The sequence below is a fragment of the Ceratosolen solmsi genome, unplaced genomic scaffold (assembly GCF_000503995.2).
Source record: "Ceratosolen solmsi marchali unplaced genomic scaffold, CerSol_1.0 scaffold6, whole genome shotgun sequence".
Classification (NCBI taxonomy): domain Eukaryota; kingdom Metazoa; phylum Arthropoda; class Insecta; order Hymenoptera; family Agaonidae; genus Ceratosolen; species Ceratosolen solmsi.
In genome coordinates, this window is record NW_011948414.1 from 10,131,999 (window position 1) to 10,157,747 (window position 25,749).

The window sequence follows — 25,749 nt, forward strand, 5'->3', positions numbered from 1 at the left end:
ATAATAATAATAATAATAATAATAATAATAATAATAATAATAATGTACATTACGATTACATTAGATTACATATGAAAGTCTATTATTGCGACAGAAATCGTATGGTTGATTGTATATTAATTGTATCGGTAATTAGGTAAATTAAACCTAATCGGTGACGTAAATTTCATGTAGTATGCTAATTCAAAGATAGTCATAAATTTTTTTTGAAAATCTATATCAATACAAATGTAAAAGATAACATGTAAGATAAACGAATTAAATTTTGCAATGAGGTTTTTATGTGAATGTGTTGAGATTTAAAGTATTTAAAAAAATAATGTAAAATTTAACATATGTCATTACAATTTTACTTTTATTACATCTACATATCATTTGATTCGAAAAATCTCATTATTATTTTTCTCGTTGTGCGACTATATTCTCTTCAATCGCACGTTGTCCCTTTTTTAACGACTTTTCGTATAAGTATTTTTCGATTTTTTGATTATATATGAAACATATGAAATACATCATTATTAAGTAGAGTCTAAAAGGAAAATTTATAATTTTTTATAAATAAAATCCTTAAAAAGAATGGAGGCCTGGTATTTTCATTCTTGACTAATAGTTGCTTATTTTTGCAACAGGCTATGTTATGTTAGTTTTTTTTTTATTCAATTTGTCCATTAATCATAGATTATTTCGAAATATACTTTCAAATCCTACTTCATTTAAGATAGTATTTGTCATCAGTCCTCTTGCGATGTAAATAAAGCAGAAAAAAAAAAAAGAAAAAAAAAAGAAAGTTATTAAAAATGTAAATAATATTTAGGTGGACATTTAGCTCGTCACTGGTGCAACCTGAATATTCGAAAGGTGGAACTTATGAGTTATAGAGACGAATGTTATTGGGGAACCAAATGAAACAATGTGTCACGTGGAAACAATGAGCAACGTGGCACCATCGTTGCCATTACCAAGGTGACAGGGATGCACCACTGCTGAAAAGCTCGTTGATTACACTATTGTCGAGCGAATTGTTTCTGTTAATCGTCACGCCCGGCGTTTTGTTTTCCTTTTATCTAGTGAGCGTCCACAGCTACTACTGTTCCTACTGTTACTGCTGCTTCCGCTTCTGCTGCTACTGCTGCTGCTTTATTGAATAATCTTCTCTCTCTCTCTCTCTCTCTCTCTCTCTCTCTTATTTTGTATAAATAAACATTATTTAAAAAGAAAGCAAATGTTACCGTTGCCAAGATCTGTTCGAACATTAAAATAATAAAATTATTATAAAAAATATTAATTCCAATATTAAAAACGGTCTACATGTCAGTGTGTGGCTGTGTGTATGCGCGCGCGAGAATTGCGATATAATTATGTTTTATCTACATGTATATATTATTATAAATAGTTTTGAGAAAAATTATTTTTTACGTCAATGAATTATGCATAATTCTTCAATAATTTTTCAATCTTAGCATACTCAAATAAAACAATATCGTCGATAACATACCAAATAGAAAGTAAATCTAATAATTTCATTACATATGACGTCTCTATCGACCTCGAAGCAATGATATCGCGTTAGCGCCGAATTTTGCATCTCTTATTGTCCAAAGAACGATATTTTGAGCTTTAAAAAGGGAAACGATGCAAAAGAGAGACAAGCTCGCGCTGTATTCGCCGTACATGTCGTTTCAGGGCTGCTCGCGCACTTTCTCCTAGAGTATTCAAGTCACACGGGTGCATCGGCCAGCGGCATTTGATGTATTCATCGTGTGTAAGTCGAGCGGGACTCTGTAAAATACTAAAATCCAACCCTCTCGTCATTTTATTCGGGGGCCTGCGGAATAAGTTATTGTGGCGCGTGCGCCTCTATTTTGATATGGCGATGAGGCGCCGCGCGGAATGCGGAATGTCCTCGCGTCTCTCGAGCAAAGTAAAATTCGATTTGCCGGGAAGGAGATCCGTATAGATTGACGAGACGGCGGAACAATACGTCTCGTTTACGCCGTGGCTTATACAGCCGTTACTGAGGAAGGTCGCCGGCTCTCTATTTTCGAACTGTTTTGTCCGAGATTTTTTTTTTTTTTTTTTTTATTATTATTATTATTATTGTTGTTATTTGACTATGATTTTATTTTTTTTTTGTTAAGGCTTTCACCATTGTCATTGATTTAGTTCGTTGTTGTTTTAGCTTTTTAGTATTAAGTTACTAATACGGGCCTTTTATTATTCAATTATTTAATAGTGGTGCGACGAACGGTGAGATGAAAATTAGTTTGTACGGTGTAGGGAGACTGGCGATAAGCCTATTTACTGAGAAATATAAATATTTCGTAATATAATATTTATTTAATGAAATATCTAAAAATAATCGTAACGGCTGTTACACGAAAAAAGTTTATTTGATGAAAAGAACATATGATAGACAAATGTTTTGGTGTTTTTTTTTTGTTGGTTTTTTTTTGTATGTTTCGGATGTTTTATGTGGAGAAATTGTCAAGCGAAGAAAAGCATGACACTGTGCTATGTGAATAGGTAACTTTAATGGCCAGTATACACTTATACTTTAGCAATAGAAGTTAATCGAGTACTCTACATTGGTCACTAACGGAAATAGGTAACTTGAGAACCGAAGCAACAAGTGTTGCATACCAAATTTTTAAATATCAGATATATATTTTAACTATTATATTTATTATATACATCATCTTACTTAGCTAAGTTGAATAATTATTGCTTATAATAATATATTTATGATTAAATAATTATCAATTACTAATACATCACCCATAACAACGAATGCTTATAGTAGTTGTATTTTTTAACAATAAAATCTATATTGTATATTTTACTTATAAATAAATATTTTAAAAACTGTTCTTATAAGTAAAATCATTGATTGTGATAATCGTTGTGAGCTATCGTATGTAAACCATCGTTGCTCAATATTGAAACGTAATGAAAATTTTATATTCTCTTAAATTAAAAATTAATTCATTAAGATTAAATAGATCTCCAATCCAATTAATCTCCATGTCATTAGTATTTACAATTTCTACGTTACTGAATAATTATTATTCAAGAGGTCAATCGATTGAATAAGTTGAATTTTCATTGCCATTGTATATTCTTCCTTTCTCATACCCCATACAGTTATTTCACGTAGGAATAAGTACAATATTTCTATATTGTACTATCTCTATTGTAAGAAGCATTGTCGCTGTTCAATATGAGAAGCTTTTGGCCTCGGGTATACAACAGCAATATTGCACTGAACTAATATTCAATCTAGAATAATAATCTCTCTCTCTCTCTCTCTCTCTCTTTCAATTTCTTGCTACATTTTTCCTCAATTCAAGATACATTTAATTGCACACATACAAATGAGCATCGATTTTTATTATAACTATGTTATAAATATTGTATTGTATATAGAATCTTACAAAGCATTATTATTATAATTTTATATAATCACATAATAATAAATTGAATAATATTATAAGTGTATAATTTAATTAAATATAACGTAGTATAGAATGGAAATCTTGTATACTGTTTCCCCTTTTATAATTCACGTACTAGGTTCGAACTTGTAATTTTTTAATTCATTTTCAGAAAATTGACTTTTTTGATAGTGAAATGTCTCGTGTACTTAACTAATAGCTTATCTTTTTAAAATTGTTATCAAATTTAGTTCATATACATATATAAGGGATGAAAAAATTATTTGTAACCTTATCTCTTGCCATCACATTTTTTGTTGTAATAAACAATTAAAAATTAAAATTTGCAAAAAGAAACTAATATGCGTTAATGTATTATATATAAAACGTACAATAAATGTTCTATTAATTGAATGGAAATTTTTGCGCTGTACTTGATTTCTAATGATTTAAATAAATTATATAATTTATATAATGTTAATGTTTTATATATGTTAATTTAATGTTATATAATTTACATTAATAGTAAAATATTTCTTAAAGTAAAATATCTGTTATGAATTTATAGCAGCTAATTGTACTTATATGAATTAAGACTGTACAAACAACAAAAAGCACCTTTCTTTATAATTATATTATCAATAATTTTGACAAAAATGCTGTATTTATAAAATATATTTGCTTTATTTACAATTAATCAATAAACTATTTTATATCAGTATTTTAATATTGAAGTATCAGTTTATTTTACTAGTAAACTACAATTATATTCATCGAATATTATTAAATATGCATACTATTTTCGTATGTAAAATCAATATTTATACTCTATGTACACTACATATATATATATATATATATATATATATATATATATATATATATATATATATATATATATTAAAGATATAGTAATTTATGAAAATGTAACTTATAAATAAATTTACAAGAATATACATAAAGCAAATTATTTTGAGTAGGGGAAAACGAATATTAATCATTATATCCATATATATGGTATAATCAATTATACGATGAATATACAAGTATTATTAATCAAATATAGAAATTAAAAATAGCTGATACTTTTTTCCAATATCGTGTAATAGACGTAAATAATACGCTCAGTTTATAAATGATCCGAAATACATGATTATTTGGATTTAAACAATAATAAATTATATAGAATACTCAATGTTGACCATATACATAGTAATTATAATGCTTATATTTACTGTAGCAAATACGTTAATTTGTTTAATTTAGTTTTTTTGTTTTGCTTTTTGTTTTAAATCTTATTCTATAAAGTAGAATATTTATTTTAATGAGCTGTAAAGCATAAAAGTAGGTCTTTGGAAATAAGAGATTGCTATCAGAATTATATTTTATTCATAAATATTGAAAGACATTTTGTTGAAGAAAATATTTAATATGATATATTTGCATTGAATAAAATAAAAAATAATTCTTACAGTATTGTTTTCCTTAAAAATAATATAAATGAAGTTTATATAAATTGGTATAAAAATGTTCATTTTATATTCGTAGTTTCTTTATGTACTGTTTTATTAAGATGTACAACAATTTATTTTATTTGATTTATTCAGTACGCTTTTTATAAAATCCATATAATAAAAAGTTCTAGAAGATACATCAGGATAACCTATAGCACATGGATTAATATAAGAAATTATGCCAACCAAAATGTTATCATGTATCAGCGGTCCGCCACTATCGCCCTGAAATTTCATTATTAATTTAGTTTTCAGAAGATTTTTATTATTAATACTATAAAATATTGTTACTTAAAATGCATGTAAGATGTGAAAGTAAGAAATTTTAGTATTCAGATGTAATTATACTAATAATTATTCACTTTGTAAATATTATCATTTATTATTCAAACTTTGTAAAGCCTTCATTTAAAATTAATGTAAAATCTATTTTTAAACGTCTTTTTCATCAATTAATTCACTGTCATAAACGTTCATCTTTCATACTATTCAGATAAATTTAACTTAAATTTCTTATAAGTTTATTTTATGTACTACTAAATATTAACATATTGGCTTATTAATGATGTAAATAAGTAAATTAGGTATGAAACAAAAATATATCGATGGAATATATGGTAAACTTGGGAAATCTAAATACAAAAATTAATAAAGATCGACAAAATCTTCTACATTTAACTCTATAAATTTTTATTGATTTCATTAGTTTAAAAATATTAATTAAACTCACTATGCATACACCAATTCCCACACTATTATATGTACACAACTGTTGTATTTGAAGGTAAAATGGAAGAGCTTCTTCGCAAACAGAATTTTTTAAAACTCTCATAGAAATTTTTTGTAATTTTTGGCTAAAGTTTACATTGTTTACGGCTGTCTTTCCCCAACCAACAACTACAACCCTACTGTCAGCAACAACGTTTGTCCTTGGAAGACGAATTTTATTTACAAATTCGTTAAATTCTAAACTCCTATTAAGCTGCAAACAATTAAATGATAAATAATACAAAATATTTAAATAATTATTGATCAATAATCACATTGGTTTTTAGAAATTTAGTGTCACTCTCAATTATAAGAAAAAAACTTGTGTTATTAGATGCAGCAAATAATTTTGTAAATTTAAATAAAAATAGTTATGTATATAAACGAAATTCACTTTTTTTTTTTTTTTTTTCAATAAAAACAATCTCATAAGAACAAAATTAATTATATTTATTATTTGTAAAATGCAATGCATATACATAAGTAACGGTATCATTTGAAAAATAAATTCATTGATAATATATTCTATGCAAGATATTTTAAATAAAATTCTAAACATTCTAAACATAAAAATATTCTAAACAAAAATTGAAGAAAAAGAGAAAAAAAGATAATTCCTTTCTATAAATTAAAAATTTAGATTTAAGTTTCAGAGTTTTACATTTAAGATTTAAGAACAATCAATTTTTAAATCAATAAATTGCAGGGAAAATTTTAAACAAGAAATACTTTTCATTATGATACATGATTATGATACATCGTTACGGTAATATTGTTCTTTTATGAAATAAGATTTATTATAAAAAATAGCGTATGAATAAACACGTAATACCGTAACAACAGCAACATCGTTCAATATCCCTTTTTTCTTGTCCTTTTTCATCATATCTCTAAATTCTGGATGAATGTCAAGGTCTTCGATATTATAAGATGGTGCTGAGGTGTCAGATGAATTATGCGTTCCCACATACACAATCATATTCGAGAATTCGATATCAGTAAAACAGTGAGCTGCTGTAAGTAAATGCGACTTACTAATGATGCTACCGCCACAACGGTGCACTCCAGTATTCAAATGTCTTAACGATGCTAAATATGGGAAATGTCGTATATCAGCATCTTCGCCACCGAGGATTCTGCTATTCCGTCCAAACACATCTAATAATATGTCAATTATAATACATACATACATACATACATACATACATACATACATATATATAGATACATACATATATATAGATAAATATTTCTTTTTTTATTATTTAATAACATGTAATAGCTTGCATATGAAATATATGTGACATGAAATATAATAGAATTTTAATCTGTTAAAGCACAATTAGAAATTATTATAAATATTGTTACACAATATTCAAAATTAACATGTTAAATTGTTTTAATATTTCATAATTATTATATAAATGAATTATTTAGATCTTAACTGTATTATAATTATTGACTACCCTAAATTTTCTGGACCATTAAAACAAACTTTAAAATTATTTGTTTAATTTTACATATATCATGGCTTATCTATTTTAGTAAAAAGTTAATATAGAATTAAAATATTTAATAATAATAGAGTTAAAATCAATAATAATAGCAAAGATTTTTTAAGCATAGATTATTTAATAGACTTACTTGTAGTTAATACTATTAAACAGAAAAAAATCAATAATAATGAGCCCATTTTTTCTATTCAATATTTAATATTTAGACTACTTCACTGAAAATCTCATTAAATATGTACAAAAATTTCCCTGTATATGTTAATAATACTGTTATCATTTTATATTATTTTCATATTTATAAAGAGATTATGAAAAAGTATCTGTTCAAATAAAATTTATTTACACGTATGACTACGAAAAATTTATTTATTTATTGATATTATTTAATTCTATTATTACATCAATTTTATAATGTTAATTGGTGGTAAAATTTTCAATACCCTAATTTATGATTAGGTGATATAATGTTATCTAGTAATTGAAATGGAGATATTATATTTGAACGCTATTGACATTTTTTGCTAGTTGATATTGCATTTATCAATATTATTTATGCCACGTGAGTTACCAGTCGATTCATACATTTATTCGATGAAACTAGCTAGTAAACTTATTAAAATTGACATATACAGACGATTATTTTTTAGAAATGTGCGCATTAATTTTTGATAGTTTTCACAAAATCGTATAAATGGGTAAGATCAATCATTTATCATCAATTAAATTTTTTATTTATAAGAACACAGTATGATGTAATGATATTTCTTTCGTTATTTAACTTGAATTTCTTTCAATTTTGATAATATTGATAAATCTTAAATGTGCTAAGAACTTCATAAAATTTTCAGAATATAAATGTTTTATTTTATTTAATGAATTTTTATATATATATATATATATATATATATATATATATTATCAATTATATTGATAAGAAGGAAATAATTCGATAACAAACTAACTGTTTGAAGATGTAAACAATTTTGTTCAATTATCAACAACTAAATTTCTAATTGAAATAAATAAAGGTAAAATATTTTTAAAATTATTTGATAAGAAGTACTTTAATTTATAAATAATTGCTACAATCTTATATAATTAAAATACTTTAGTACTTATGAGTTGAGTGTGATTATAACCATTTAATTACTTTAAATAATTTTACAATTTATAAATGTATAAATAATTATACATATAAGTATGTAAATATAAAATTACTTATATTTTATTAAACAAGAATTAAAATTTGTCTATTAATAATTTTTATATTTAATTATGTTATTTGAATTATTGTGTTGAATTGAAAAATGCAACCGATACGATATTAGTAGTATGAATTTTTAAAAATCTCATTCGAAAAAGTAAATATGTCAATATAAAACCACATCATGACACAATTTCAAGAATGTTGACTGGAATTCTTGGCAATGAATGTGCATTATTATATAAAAATTCTGTAACACATGAAATTTGAAATTATGATAAACTAATGAACTATTAAATCGATAAAATATTAAAATTATTTTCATATGAATATACATCAGTTTATTATGGGCAGAAGAGCACAATATAGAAATTGCAGTATAATTTTAATTATCAGGATGAAGTTTTCAAATAAAAATGTATGCACGTAGATTTATATTTATTAGGTTATACAAAGCACATGTAACTATATAAATATATATAAAATAAGATCTTTCAAAATTCTTTAATAGTTTAAACAAAAATATTATAACATAATTTTGAAGTGTATATATATTTTTTATACTAATAATTCCATTGGACAATGATTTATTTGGTTTTAAGATAAAATGTGAATTGATTTATTTAACTTTTTGTTTGAATATCGTGTAAATTGAGGAAATAATCCGGAATAATTTCCTTGAAAAGTATAAAAAATATATAGTATGGCACATTATAATATCTGCAGTATTAACAAAATTTATAACGCATAATTTTATAAAATACAATCATTAACAATGCACAAAATACAAAAATTATAAATAATTTTCATGAACAAAAGTATAAACTTTCTTCTGGCCTTTATTGTATCTTTCATTTTTGTATGATAAATCGATTATTGTGATATTAATTACCCTAAATTTCATGGATCAATAAACGAGATAATATTTTGTAATGTTGTTTGATTATTGTCAGAAATAATAAACGTTGATACTTTTATAAAGTATTAACACAATTATACTTATGAATGTTAATTATGTTCATTTTTATGTTTAATTTACTTTTATTTAAATATAGATTATTTATTAAACTTACTTGCAGCTAATATTAAAAAGAAAAAAATCCATAATTGAAAACTCATTTTTTATATTTAATATTTAATATTTATACTACATTAATAAGAGTCTTATTGAATATATAGTATAATTTTATCAGTATATATTAATAGTAACTGTTATCATTTCATTTCCATATTTATAATAAAATTATGACAAACTATCTGTTCAAATAAGATTTATTTATATATATGACTTAGTAAAGTCATTTATATACCGATATCCCTCGATTTTATTATGTTTTTTTGTACATTAATTAATTTCGAAATTTTTAATTTCGTTTATTTATAACCAGGTGAGCGAATATTTATATTGTTGTAGATAAAATATTACAGTGATGGCTATTATTTAAATCTCCCTCCGCGTATTTTCACATTATGTACTTACATTATATAGACTTTTATCTACGTGGCCATATTTCGACAAATCCAAAATTGTTTATATATTTCTTCATTAAATAGATTACATGTGGTATACAACTTTGTATTAAATACTTATTCTTTGTGATTCAAACACGGCTTAAAAGCTACCATCTTTGGTTGAACAATCATACAAATTCCATCTAATATTACAATGCAATTCGTAAAAATTAAATACATGCTTTTTCTTATTTCTAATATATTTCACAATTATATTATTAAAATGAAATTGAAGGTATATTTGAAAGTAATTTATATATTATATTAATTATCATTATTGCATCTACTAATGTTGTACGTATAATTGAGTTAAATGAATGAATGATCAATGTATTTCTTTTATGAACTTAAAAAAAAATATTTTTACTAAAATAAATAAAGCTATAATGGAATTCATGACTATTTTGATAAATTTTGAAAATCAATTTGATGAACTGCAAAATTCTTTCTTTTATGTAATTCGATCATCTTCTTGTCTATAGATTTATGAAGATACCACTGAACGAATATATTTCAAATAATTAAACCAATTTATATATATATTTGATCGATGAATCATTTCTACATAAATTTAAAGTTAAATTTATTTATATATATAATATAAATGAAAAATGGAAACTATTTTTGAAGCTTCTAATATAGTAATTCTTACAAGTAATGAAGACGTACATACTTTATATTATATCGAACAGTGTGAAATTAAATATAAAAATAAAATGTGTTTTAAGAGACGACTCTGTTCGTTTGAAATTAAAGTTATGAAAGAATAACAAAATATAATCGATTCTATGCAACTGTAAAATAAAATTGTATAATCAACATTTAAATCATTATTCTTTGAACATAATTATGTAATTTTCTTTAATAACATATCCCATTACATTTTCTTTATATCTATGAAATGTAAATCAAAGATGTAATAAATACATTTATAAATTTCTAAAATAATAATCTCTCCCAAAGCATTATTCCATTGTTTGGACTTATTTCAATTTTTAAGGTTTTATCTTCTCTCAATATATATGCATATATACATGCATCTAGTAAGATGTTGTAATAAAGTATCCAATGGAGAGAGAGAGAGAGAGAGAGAGAGAGAGAGAAAGCAGATTTAAAATAATTTCTTAGATTTAAAACTTAGATTTCAAGGGATCTGTGCGATAACGCTGACCAATATGCGAATGTCTCGTTTTAGCTAATAACCATCCATCATTTTCTTCATAATTTTTTTGTCTTAATTCTGTCGTGGCCATTCTTTTGTCAGCCAACTGTACCATACTCATCGCACTTTGGCGACTAAAATTTGAAACTTCTTTGCTTCTTCTCTTGCACCGATTCTACATACTCGGCGCTTCCATTTTCAATTACGTTGAAATCCCCTATTACGCATTAGCTGACTCATCAAAACTTATTCAACACTCCTAAACAGGTTATTATCTGTTATAATAGGATAAATTGATTATCCATTTAAAGACACTGATAAATCTTGTAAATTGATATTTATTTCTTAATTTCAATAAAGTATTATAATGTACATCAGGAAGAAATGAAGTAAGATGTAGTATTCTAATTTTAATAGAAATTTTAAACGAAAAATTTTTAAAGAAGATAATTTTTTTGTACAATCTACGTTCTATCGAAATTTTCATATGTACATACATAATTGTAAGGAATAATAAAACACAATATATTTATCATATAACTAAAATAATATATTAATAATCATACATTATTATACATTTAAATTTGTACAAATGTAGTGGTATAATTTTGTATGTCATATACACATGCGTTTTTTAAAATAATTTTATTAAAAATAGTCCGCATTAAATTCATTATTATTGTTTACAATAAATTATACTATCTGTAAAATAGATGTTTACAAATTTATGTAATTTTTAAATTTTACTTGTTTTTTATATACAATTTTTATAAATTAACAATAACATTTTACACACTGTGTATTCATAGCGGATTTAATAAAATCTAGATATAAATAGACTCTGGTATATACATCGGGATAACCTTTGGCACATGGAGTGACAAATGAAGCAATACCTACGAGTTTTCCATCGCTTACCAATGGCCCTCCACTATCACCCTGTAATGTTATAAAAAAAAAAAAATATTTAAAAGAACAGTAAAGAGCTTTATATTATTATTCTAATTAAATAATGTCAGTAACTATATTATGTGTATTACCTACGAGCACACACGCACACGTACGCACAAATTCACATAATGGATAATTGAAATCCAATTCAAAATAATGTAATTAATTAGAAAATTCTACTAAGAACTGATGAATTACCAATTAACTTTTTTACAAAAAATAATGAATTATAATGTTCATAATCATTAATTTATTATTATCCATTTCATTAGTCCAAAGATTTTATAAAACTTACATCACATGCACCGACTCCATCCTTTTCATAGGCACAAATTTGTTCAGCATGAACACTAAATTCTTGAATATTCGAACATTCAGAATTACTAAGAATTTTCGTAGAAGCTTTTCGCAGTTCTGCCGAGAGATCAAACATTGGATAAGATGTCTTACCCCATCCGCTAAATACAGCATTAGCGCCTGGTAAAACATCGATCGTGGGAAGGTTTATCTTATTTTGAACTTCATTGAATTTAATACATTTATTTACCTGCAGAAATATCAATTTTTAAGTTAAAATCTATTTCTATGGAGGAAAAAAAAAGTTTAATTAATGATAGCCAATATACCGATAGAACAATGAAATTTATCAGCGTCTTTTTATATACGCATTGATTATCTCTTAGATACTAATATATTTAATAACATCTGTAATAAATAATTGCTGTAATAACTATTGTATTATAAATAGTCAATTAATCGATGGTTTAAAATTTTATTATCACATTGTAATCACAAAATTACAAAATTTTAATGTTTTATAATTTTAATAAATTTAAGCAAAAACTGTTCATTAAATTTATAATAAAGATGAGTCAATAATATAATTAGTTTCTTTTGATAATAGAGAAGATAATAGGATTAAAGAAATTCAATAAAATTATAAAGCGAACATTTGACTATTATTATTTTTTTTTATGAGGGAAAATAAAATCAAGTAATGTCAAAATAAAAATCATACGCTTACATTATTCTTATATGATTGGTTTTAAAACACATAGAGAAAGTTTTCTACGTATTATTTTTTAGAAAGTGTGCGATAAAATTGATTAAAAATTAATTTATACAAACCGTAACAACAGCTAAATCATGATGTACTTTCGACGTCTCTGACATTTCTCCTGTAAACTCTGGATGGATTTCGATATGCTTCGGCTTATGTAGTGTTCCAGAGCAATTTTTCAATTCACTCGTTCCTGTACATATTTTCATTTCATCAAAAGTATTGGAAAACTCGAAGCAGTGAGCTGCTGTTAGAATATGTCGGTTACTAATAATAGTACCAGCACAAAAAAGTACTCCGTTAGGATATCTAAATGATGCCATATATGGAAATTCTCTGATGTCTGCTACGGTACCACCAATAATTTTCACACTCTTAGCGAAAACAACTAAAAATCAACTATTATGTAATATTAAACAAATTTAATTTATTTAACTAATAGAAATAAGGAATAATATTGCTTGGACTTAATTTATTTTAAGGAAGCTTTAATATTATTATCTCATGTCCATGTACGTATATATTCCAGTATATTGTCATTGTATTTAAGTTTTTACAAAATATATTGATTTTATTATGATTATATCTACATTTTAAATCATACATTTACATTCTACTCGATCTCTGTTGAAAGAAAAATATTGATTGATATTTATAAATTTACTTTTAATATCATCAGCGAATATTCAGTCGAACTACTCAATGTTATAAACTCAATAATTTAAATAATTAATTTGAATCTTTATTAGATTTATAACTTAAAAATATGATTAATCTACGTAATCTAATAATAAGAAATAAATAATCCAGTAGAATAAGATGTATAATCGATATATTCTCTCACTATTTCTATAAAATATCTATGAAATTTTTATATAATTTCTAACCATTCGATTCATCATTATAAATAATAAATATTAATGTGCGTTATATTAAAAAAAAAAAATTATTACTTTCTACAACTTAATATAATAACGTACAATAAACTTTTGACAATTTGCATAATTTATAAAAAAAATTTGATATTTCGATTATGGTTTAATTTAAAGAATTTTAAAGAATCTCTACTATTATAATTATCTATATTTACAAATAATATAATTAAATCTGTATATAATTTATTATAATTAACAATTACGTTAATAATTACACTATGTAATAATGTATTTAAAATTATGTATACGTTTATTTGAAAAAATTTTTTATTTATATACATCTATATATATATATATATATATATATATATATATATGTGTGTGTGTTATTTTAATTAAATAGTTGGAAAATTAAATTGAAATTATGTTAAGACAATCGAATAGAGTATATTACTTTTTAGGATATTAATAATTATATTAGTAGTTTATCTTAGGAACATAAATACTACTTACTAGGATAAAATATTACACACAAATAAATAACTGTTTGAACTTTCATGTTGGCGAATGATAATAAAAAATTTTACTGAATCCAATATATATGTATCTAAATTGATAAATATGATAAGGAATTATTACCTATTCATAAATTCGGCGTAGCTTATAGGATAGATGAGGTAATATTTATTATGTTGGAAATAGATATAAATTTATATAATGTGCATATAAAATACATTTTAATTTTATAATCTTTGTAGTTTTATGCACAAATGCAGATATTAGAGCATAATGATCAAGAATGAATTTCCATCTTCTTTAATCTATCAGTTCCAATGGAAAAACAAATTCACAGCTCGAAAGATAATATTGTAATTAAACAACTGTAATTCTATGTTAAGTACTTTGATTCATTTATTTTATATAATATTAATAGAACGTGATATTAATTTATGAATTTTTCGATCTATAATATTTTTTAAAAATACGTATATAAGTATACATACAAATCTATCGTAATAAATATTCTTTTATGGATATAGAGAGAAGGAATATTAAATATCTATTTTAGGTGTTATCTATTATAATAAATTGTAATAATTATCTAAATTTGCAGACATTCATATTTTTTGAATTATAAAACATAAAAAATGTGTTGCAATGTATAAAATATTTTACATCTTCCATTATGTATACATTATTTTATTATGTATTAGTAACAATAAACAATAAGCTTTTAATTTAATAATTTTTAATAACAGTATTAAAATATTCAATATAACGATAAGTTTGAATACGTTTATGTCTTTTCAGATCAATAATAACATTTAATTATATTAATAATTAAACGAAGGAAAATTATGTATTAGCTGATTAAAAATATATAATCTCAATTTCGGTTTTACAAAAATTAAATTTTTTTATAGAATTTTTTTACGATTAATTTTTTTACCATTAATTATGTGCAATTATTAATATATATATATATATATTTAAATTTTATATTAAAATATTCATGTATTAATATTTTTTATTGAAAAGTAAGTACGCTATATCTTTTTTGTAAATGCAAAAAAATCTTAAAATTGTTTGGGATCTTCAGTTGCTTATTAATTATACGTTGTTATCATATCCTCATACGAGGATTAAATATTTTTTTATTCATCTAGACATTTCAATATAATTTTATAATTTTATTTTAATAATTATATATAATAATAATGAGATAAAAAAAATTTCTTACTTATATCTGCATTCTCAAAAACCTTTTGTAAATTCTATTAATTGTTTTATTTCACAACACGGAAATACAATAACGAAATAACAAATTAATTAAACAATTTGAAATATATTTTCTGATATTCAATAACGATTTTGATCATAATATTTAAATGTTTGTAGCTTGTAAATCGATGTGATCCGCTTGTTTGCAGAACAATAAGTGTGTAAATGTATTGATCACTAAATAGTTTTACAATATCAATGGAAAATAGTTAGAATATATTGATAAGTTTATTTATTATTGAGTAACCTTTTTTCGAAGGTATAGAACCGACGAACATTAATGTGAATTAGAAACATATATAATATGTAAATAATATTATATATTTAATTATCAGTTTTCAAACAATAAAAAAACTAACATAGAATCTTATTTTTTTTTAATTAAGTAAGATGATAGAAAATTATGAATTATTTGGTCAAATTTAATAATTAATTTATATTTTTAATTTATGCTTATTGATATACATTGTAATCCGATAACTAAATATTTTAGAGTAATGTGTGTATATCCCATATTATTATCAAATTTCTATTAAGATATGCTAAAATTTTAAAAATAATTCTAAATTATTCAAGTAGCACAAAAATTTGCTCTAATTTTCATTTAAATAAGTAGATTACGTTAATTAAATAGTAGCATTATAATAACGACGTATTCGTACGTTGAATAAATTTAACAAAGATATTTTAATAATAAAAATTGAATATTTTTAAGTGTAGATTTATATTTTAAATTCTACTAACATACTAAAAAAAGCTAATAGAATAATTTATTATTGCATTTTTTTCATAATATTAATACATATAAACAAACTATTTTAAATTATTATTTAACAAAGTTTTTATTACAGTAATTTAAATATTCTTAACAGTGTATTTAATGAAATATTAGATGGTTAATAATTTGGAAAAATAATTGTGTTATTTCTATACAACAAATTACATTTTTAAATAATGATATATTGTTAATTAGTTTTGGATATATAATTAAATAAATGTATTTTATTTAAATTAGTACTTTGCATTTTTACATTTTATATTGAAATTTAAACATATGAATAAAATTTTTTTTTTAATTTTTTTTATTTGTTTAGATAATTTATGGAAGTATAAAGCTTTTGATATTATGTTAATATAAAATAATAATGAATGAACATTATATTAAAAATTTGTTTAATTTTTAGAATGGATTTACTTTTAAAAGTTTTGTTTAATTATACAATTAGAAAAATCTTAGATTTCAAAAATATACATATTTTACATGACAATAGATATACAATATAAAATATAATACATTTTCAAAGTATTAAAAAATCTAATTTTTACGTAGAAAGGATTTAAAAAAAAATAACAATCATTTAAATTACAAAAAAAAAACATTATTTACATATTATTAGAAAATCCTAAATGCTTAATACACTATGGTATTGATTATAATTAAAAATTTGGTCGAATTGACGTAAAAAAATGAATATAGTAGTTTTGTTTTTTATACATGCGGATGTACTTATTGTGTACGTAAGATAAAATATATTTAATCCCATTTTTATGATTTTTATTTAAATAACTTACATTAAATATTTAAATAACTACTCGTAAAAAAAACCTATTAAATATAGATTATTTTCTAAGTAATTAAAGAGTTTTCGGCTATTAATAATATTAAAAAAGTGTACAACATTATAAACTCAAACTTTATAGTTCCATTATTTCTTTTAATATTTTATATATGAAGTCAATTACTAAAATAATATATGGAATAATATATGGAAAATGATTAAATTATTAGTTGAGAAATTGTAATTAAAATACTTTTAAGAATGAATGTCAAATTTGAAAAGATAGTCTTGGAAAATTGTAAAATAAAATAGAATACTATCTGGAAACAAGTTTTTAAGCTAATTTACATGCAAAAATTAATTATAACATATCAAGAAATAACAATATATAAAAAATTAAAAATAGTCTATTTCATTAAATATCATATCAATTAAAGAGTAATTAAATATTTACTGTAACTGTCGTATATTTTTAGTTATTTAATGTTATTAATATATTATATGTGATAATGGTTTCGAGTATATATTTAAAATTATATTCTTAAGTTAATTATGGACTTTATTTTTTTAAGAAAAAAAAAAAAGGATAATATTTAACTAGAATAAATTTTTGTTTAAACATAAGTTATTAAAATTTTAGGTGAGCTTATATTATAAATAAAATTTTGCATAAAATTTTAAAGTTAAAAGTGCTTTTTATAGATGTCAACGTCTATATAGTAGACACATTGAAATAAAAATGTATAAAAAAAGATTTTCTTATAAATGAAGAAAAGAAGTAAGAGGGAAAACATATTCCTATAATGAAAAAGACATTTAGATATATTATATTTTCTTCTTAAGAAATGTATGTTTATTTGTAAGAATTCAGTCTATCGCGCGTTATTCTTCTAGATAAGATTCGTAAAATGATGTAAGCGGAAGTTACAGATAACTATTCGACAACGTAGGGTGTATTATAGTAATAGTTACCTTAATATATTAGTTTTTTCAAGACTTAATTTATACTTTCTCTAATTCCAATTATTCTTAACTTTTTCTAACTATTAAATGAATTTTTTGTATATAATAAGCCTTCGTATTATATATTTTGAATGCGGAAAAAGTTGTAATAAATAAAAATCAATTAGCCAAATTTATCATTTTAATATGAGAAAATTTTAAGATTTAACAGGAATTAATTTAGAATAAGTTTTTATTACATTATCATACAATCATCCATCCAGGTAGACTTAAGATTAATCAATTATAAAAGGAAAAAGATTTTTAACAAACACGTTAATATATTATAAGATATTGTTAATAGAAAAATTATTTAGTTAAACATTTTAAGCATTAAGAAATTTAGACTGAACATTCACAAAAGCTTAGGTTCCGTGAGTACATAAGTAAATATGTACATTATTATACACTTGTAATTTCATTTTTTTTTTCTACAGAAATATACTAGTATATCGTTAAATTATTAGTTTATTCGTGCATCTCAAAGTTACACTTTTTTTCTATTGTTGAATATTATATATTATTTAATAGTCGCTTTAAATATAGTAAATAATAACAAATATTGTCATTCTTATTATTAATATTCATGGGAATATAATTTTATAAATTATAATGTCAATGCTATTGAAAAATATGTGATTCCAAAACGAATATTTAATCAATTACTTTGATAACTATTTCGTATAAAGTATTTTAAGGAATTCTTTCATACAAAACTTATTTACAATTACAAAATATAGTTGTATTTGTTATTTTTTATGCAAAGAAAATTTGATATTTGAAGTGTTTATTTGCTGAAAGCGATTTAACGCTTCATATACGGATACAAATTATATGAAAAATCGTTGAAAATAGCTAATTGAAATATTTTATTTGCTATCATTCATTAATTTATAAATCACATTAATGCACAATAAATTCTATTCAAATATTGTGAAATTCATTTCTTCTGACATCAAAATAAAAAACAAAAATTTTTGTAATTTACATATAATTACATTATTTTCCGGGATTCAGGCGTATCGTATTTGACTTTGGAAAAATTAAAGATGTAATCTCGATAAATTCGATTTATTTTATTTATTCTTATTTTTTCGCGATGTATAAACTTGACATCCATTGCTTTGTTGAAAGGGGTCATGCGTCGAATAGTTGGAAAGGAAACATGGAGATCAAACGAAAAGGACTGATCCGATCGATTGCGAAGGGACAAAAAACCATTGACTAGTACAATCGGACGTGTCAACGACTTCACTACCTAGTCCTACTGAATATATATATATATATATATATATAGATATAGATAGATAGATAGATAGATAGATTGATTTTAAGAGATAAAAAAGAATTTATGAAAGTTAATATTTTCTTTTTACTTGTGATATATATTACAAAATTAAGAGCATGGTAATTAATAATATGAAAGAGGTTTTATAATTTAATAATTTTTCTTAAATAATTCATGTAATTATAAATATAACTCCACTAATAAAATACCGATTTAATAGAATAATAAGTGTGATGTTAATGAAAAATTTAATCATAACTTATAATTTGGAGTTTTGTAATAAAGAATGTAGATTGCTTTTAACGAGAAGATAAATGAAGAATATTAAATTTACTTAATGAACAAGAATTACGTAGATATTTATAATATAAGAAAATAATAACTAAAATATAAAATAAAACTCTAGTATTTGGGACAAGGAAATAATGACGATTATAGCGGTAAAAAGTAACAAAGCGGAAATGAAGAAAATCGTTAGATACCAAGCACTAGCTATTATAGTATTATCTTTCAGCAAAAGTCACAGGGAATTATTAACAAGCTGCTCACTTTTGCATGCTTTTATCATTTACTTAGGTTATTAACAAAAAAAAAAAACAAAAACAAAAAAAAAAACAAAAAAAATGAATACCTTCAAATTAAATTAAATAACTTATATCGTACTAATTGATACGCATTCCCTACTTAAACTTTAAGATATATTAAACTTTTTATTTAAATTTATTTTTTACGAATTACATTTATTAAGAAGAAGAAAATTGTTAAACCATGTAATTGTAAACAATATCGATACAATAATTGGTAAAAGAATGTGATATAATACTTATAAATATGATGTGATGCGCATCATCGTATAATTTTATGGAAAAATAATTACTCAAAAGATTTTGAATTTCAATAATTCTAATTAAATATATTGTCCGGCTATTGTAATTTTGATGAATATTATCATGACAAATTAATTGAGTTTATATAGCAGCATAATTCCATAGGATATTATATTATAGAAAGTATTATAGATTTGTGTAATTAACTATATTTGGCACACAGATGAAAAAAAAAAAATAAAAAATATTGCATTCACATAATAAATTTCTAATTAAATAGAAAAATAATAATCTTATTGCACTATTTTTCTTACATTAAGTTACATTACATTACTCGGCATCATAATATCAAAATATTATAATTCCATTTAAAATTATTAATTTTCCTTTCATAATTATTCGCTATTATAATTATAATAATAGTCCATTTAAATTCCATTGCGTAAGAAGTTTGTATCAATAAATAATAATAAGAGGACTTATAAATTACCTATTTCACCGACATCCCGCCATATCTAAATCCAGTCTCTACACTAACCAGAATAGGCGAAAAAAAGATTTTTATATTGGACTCTATAGTGTGTCGGTTTAAGCCATTTGATGAGCATGTGGACATAAAAAGCTTAAAGCCGGACTCGATGCTTTTGTGCCTTTGTCGTTAATACCATCCAATTCATGCTTCTCACTCTCTCACTTTTTCATACTAGTTCATTTTCTTCCCGTTTCGCACTTTCTCATTCTCACTTTAAATCTTTCATTTATTATACGCGATTATCAACGTGCTTAAAATCTGTTTTACCTCAGTTGTCCAAGCTTCGATTATTCTATTCACTAAAAATAACTTTTATATCTTTGCTTAAACTAGTTTTTATTTTTCATTTTATTTTACTTATTTGGACAACTCGTATTCAATATGTTGTTTGCATGAAACTATATCATAATATACTGTCGAACACTTGTTATCTTTTACAACAGTTGAGAGATTTTAAAAATTGCGGTTTATAATACAAAGAACAATTACAAAGTTATTATACAAATAGAGGAAATATGTGAGCAAATACATTATGATTCATTCCGTTATTCGGCAATTCGAATCGATATAAACCGAATTGTCGACTGACGATAGTCAAATTCGCATTTGCGATTTTGGGGATAAAGGAAACTGCTGTAACGACTAGAATATCTAACTTATCGACGTTCTATAATAATCTACGTATGTGTTATATTTCAGGCATTTGTGATTCTACCATGAGAGGGAATTCACGCCCATATCTCGCCCATATTTGATATGGATTAAATTCATCGGTTGTTGGCGTCTACACCCTTAGGGATTGCACTTTCCGGATTTTATTCTCTTACTTTCCGTCGTTACTTATCCAGTACAGGCATAAAAAAAAAAAAAAAAAAAAAAAAAGAAAGAAAGAAAAAGAAAAACAAAAGAAATTAATTAAAATAATACACCATTTCGCTTTATCTATTTATTGAACGTTATCTTTATGAATCTTTATGAATATTGTATATATTTTGCAAAACCCGATAGCTATTACTTTTGTTAATTGAAGAACCCAAATGACAGTTATGCTTGCTAATTGGTTAAGTTGTGTATTTTCAGAGGCGAGTTATACAGATTCGGACGACTAGTATTAAGTCTACTAATGAAATTTCATTTTTTATAATTGCACATACATTATTATATTTCTATATGTACGTAATTCAATTTATTATAGTCATCATAAATTTCAATTTGCTGGTGTCAACAAAATTTATGTAATTGATAATCTTAATTATAAAAATATATTCAGAAATGGAAGTTTATTGGTAGGTATATATGTTGGGTTATTAATTTTTATAATAGTTTATAGTTTATAGATTGATTATTATTGTTTATGAATTGTTATAATTAATATAACGAAATTAATATAACGAAAAATATATTTCATAATAAAATACAAATTTATCACAAAAAAAAAAAAAAAAAAAACTACATAAAAAGTATATACTTAATAAATACAAAATTGTAGGGTATTTAATTGTAAGGTATTTAATCATTATATTTATTAATTTATTTCAAATGCATTATTTCATAAGTTTCCATAATTTACATCTTACTTGTCAATAGTATATTATTTTACTTTTCTTATAAATTCCTTACATTTTCGAATTCTGTATAAAAAGATTATTTATGATTATTTAGATTAAACATGAATACCCTTAAACAATAGTCAAATAGACATAATTTTTTCTAGGTATTTATATTAGGTAGTAGGCAACTAGTAACAATTTTTATTCAATGATAAAAGTCTATAAAGGTACTTTCCATTTAACAAGTTTTGCTAAGAGAATTTTTTTTTATAACAAGAAAAATGATATCAGTAAGTATTATGTAAGAATGAAGTAAAAACAAATTTTAATTTATTTCAAAATCTCTAAAATTATTATTTGTAATAGATAATAATATAAATTAATGTTTGTAATTATTCAAAAAAAATATATTTACTATAATTTCACAAATTTTTATATTACGGTACTAAAAGTATGGACTACTTTCGTGTTAGGATATATTCATTTTAAAATGATAATAAAAATGAATTAATTTTTATTTTAAACATTTGGTTATGTACAGTATCGCTGTTTTTATATGGAAAGTGAATACTCTTTAAGCAGTTTGTAAAAAACTTGAATAAGGTAATATTTTATGTCATATAACTTCCTAACAAAAAATTTATTATTTAAATTCATTTTGTTAATGTATATGATAAGAAGTATTTTATAATATTAAATTAAAAGTAGTTATATCGTGAATTTTATTATATAATAGACGAACAATTTAAAATCATCAATAAATTTCTTACACAATATTCTTATGCGAAAACGTATATGACGATTAGATAAGAGAAAATTGACAAACAAAATATAAAGAACATAGAATGATATAAATTGAAAATTATGGCTGAAAAAGTAACTACATACATTTTTTTTCATTTCATTTTAAAACCGGAAGAAAAAAAAAAGATCTTAAGCATAGTTTCTAAAGTAATAATTCTAAAGTATAAATAGATGTATATGATGTAACTTTATAAATTCTTTGCAAATATATTATTAATATTAAATAGGTATTTCGGTTAATGGGTTACTTACCATGTCGATATTTTTTTTATACTTATTATAAATATGCCAAAAATTGTTTATTTCCCACTTCGGGATAACTACTTATGGAAATAACTATATTATTTATTATAACCATACAAATAATGATATAGAAACAAGAGATAAACGAGACATTAATTGTAAATATCAGCTTTGTTAATTTAAAGTATCATCATAGTAATGTTAAAAAAAAACCACCTGAAAGTATAATATGCTTTTATATCTTAGTTAATAAACAAGTCCTGTGCAGGATTAGTTTATTAAATTATTATCTATTTATTGTTATTTAGTAATGATTCTTATGAAAATCTTATTCTCAATTTTGATATTGGTATATACGCACTTGAATTTAATTCCATTTATTATTGAATAATCTTAGTGTTACTGTTTTACCGACTTGTAGAGTAAGTATAGCGAATTGCCAATAGAGTGTAGCACATTCATAATTAAAAAAAACAAAGATTATTCTTTGTTATATATTTTTTTTTTTTTTTTTTTTTTTTTTTTATAAAATTTTATTCTAACATTATAAATAAATGTAAAGTTGAATGAATTATTCACAGATTCTAGATAATATAAATATTTTTCTCTATTGATTCGTAACGATATAAACAGTTTATTTATTATAACACAAGCATGCTATTATCGTATTATAAAAAAAAGTTTTTATCTTATCATTAAAAATTTTAATTTTATTTGCACACTATATCGATACAAATTCTTTTTTAACAAGATTATTTATTTATAATCGAATATGTAATTAGTGTACTAAGTCGCTATTTATTCGATGACTCTCCCTTGTGCGCTGTTGAATTCTTAATAAAAAATTAGAAGAAAGTTATAAATGCGTATCAAGTAATCTTTACTTTCGTTTTACATAAAACATATATATTAAATATTTAATAATACGTTTAATTATTACCCATATTGATATTACCCATATTGAAATTAAATATATTACTTCTTCATCACACTTTAACTCGAGAATCCACCTAAAGCTATTTGTAATGCTGTCTTTTATTTATTGAAGGTATTGAAAAATAACTGGAAATATTGTTTGAAAATATACTTTAGCGGAATAGTTGCGATTTTGCCGGTAAGTACAAATCCAGAATGAAACCACCCATGCAATTAAAAGTTCAGTAATTCATTATAATAAGAATTTCGTGAGTATTAGGAGGAGTGCCTCGATTTTTTTTCACATTTTTCAGTACATCTAATTGGTTCGTTAAATTAATTAAATTCGGACGTTGGAGGGGAGAGCAGTGGAATAGAAGAGAGAAAATATAATAATAACGAAAGCCGGGAGCGTGGATCGTTACAGCGCCCGGCTGCTAAATTGAACAAGACAATGGCCGATGATTTCTCGCGCGTCATTGATCGTCGGACCAAAAATTAAAACACCCTATCGGCAGAGACAATCGGAAGCAAATCCATCGTCCCTATAATTAAATAACGGTTATTGCCGTTTTGTCGGCTTTTTGACGTGATTTTACCGCCCGATCGTTGGGGCATAATGTTTAACTTCTAAACAGACGTCGTAGCCATTCCATCGGAGGCTCAGAATTTTTGTAAAAATGCTCGCAGGCATTTTTTATTTCATGCGTAAATATGATGGAATTGCGATTGTATTCTAATGGACTATACGTTTTTCCAAACTCTACTGTAATATTTCTTATTCATTGCTCTGTTTATTATTCCATTGTGTATAATCCGATGTTTCAGCACTAAATGCGCGTTTACATATGCCAAATAAACCGCAGTGAAATACTCGTAATCCAAGTTGTAGTTTTGACAGTTGTAGTTTTGACAGTGAGCTGACATAGATGGTTAATGGTAACGTACATATACTTGACATTAGGTTCAATGTCTTTTCTACATTGTGCATTACGAATCTATAAATGTCATAGTATTGTTGTATATTAAAATTAAGCGAAGGTAACCGAACTGTATGTTGTTTTTTTTTTCGTGCATGCGCGTGTCTAAATAATTATTGTGCAAACCTAATTAATAATGAAGTACTTAGATATCTTTTAATTATAAAATTTAATAATAATTGCCCGTGTAATTCGAATTGAAATTTATTTATTTATTTTTTTTTTCTTCTTCAAATTAACATGTATCGTGATAGATTCAATATTTTAATTTAGCTA

At 23.4% G+C, this 25,749-nt stretch overlaps 2 protein-coding genes across 2 annotated transcripts; both read right to left on the minus strand.

Annotated features, from left to right (window-relative positions):
- Positions 1-4,999: 4,999 nt before the first annotated feature.
- LOC105368422 (chymotrypsin-2-like) lies at positions 5,000-11,220 on the minus strand. Its single transcript, XM_011507432.1, has 5 exons — positions 11,115-11,220; positions 9,505-9,528; positions 6,546-6,871; positions 5,676-5,927; positions 5,000-5,170 (listed from the first exon to the last, which is right to left on the minus strand). The coding sequence occupies exons 1-5, from the start codon at positions 11,218-11,220 to the stop codon at positions 5,000-5,002; spliced, it is 879 nt and encodes a 292-aa protein (XP_011505734.1).
- A 578-nt stretch (positions 11,221-11,798) lies between these two features.
- On the minus strand, positions 11,799-14,580 carry LOC105368423 (transmembrane protease serine 11B-like protein). The gene is made up of 5 exons (XM_011507433.1): positions 14,505-14,580; positions 13,185-13,504; positions 12,352-12,603; positions 12,024-12,044; positions 11,799-11,807 (listed from the first exon to the last, which is right to left on the minus strand). The coding sequence occupies exons 1-5, from the start codon at positions 14,548-14,550 to the stop codon at positions 11,799-11,801; spliced, it is 648 nt and encodes a 215-aa protein (XP_011505735.1). The 5' UTR covers positions 14,551-14,580.
- Positions 14,581-25,749: the final 11,169 nt, after the last annotated feature.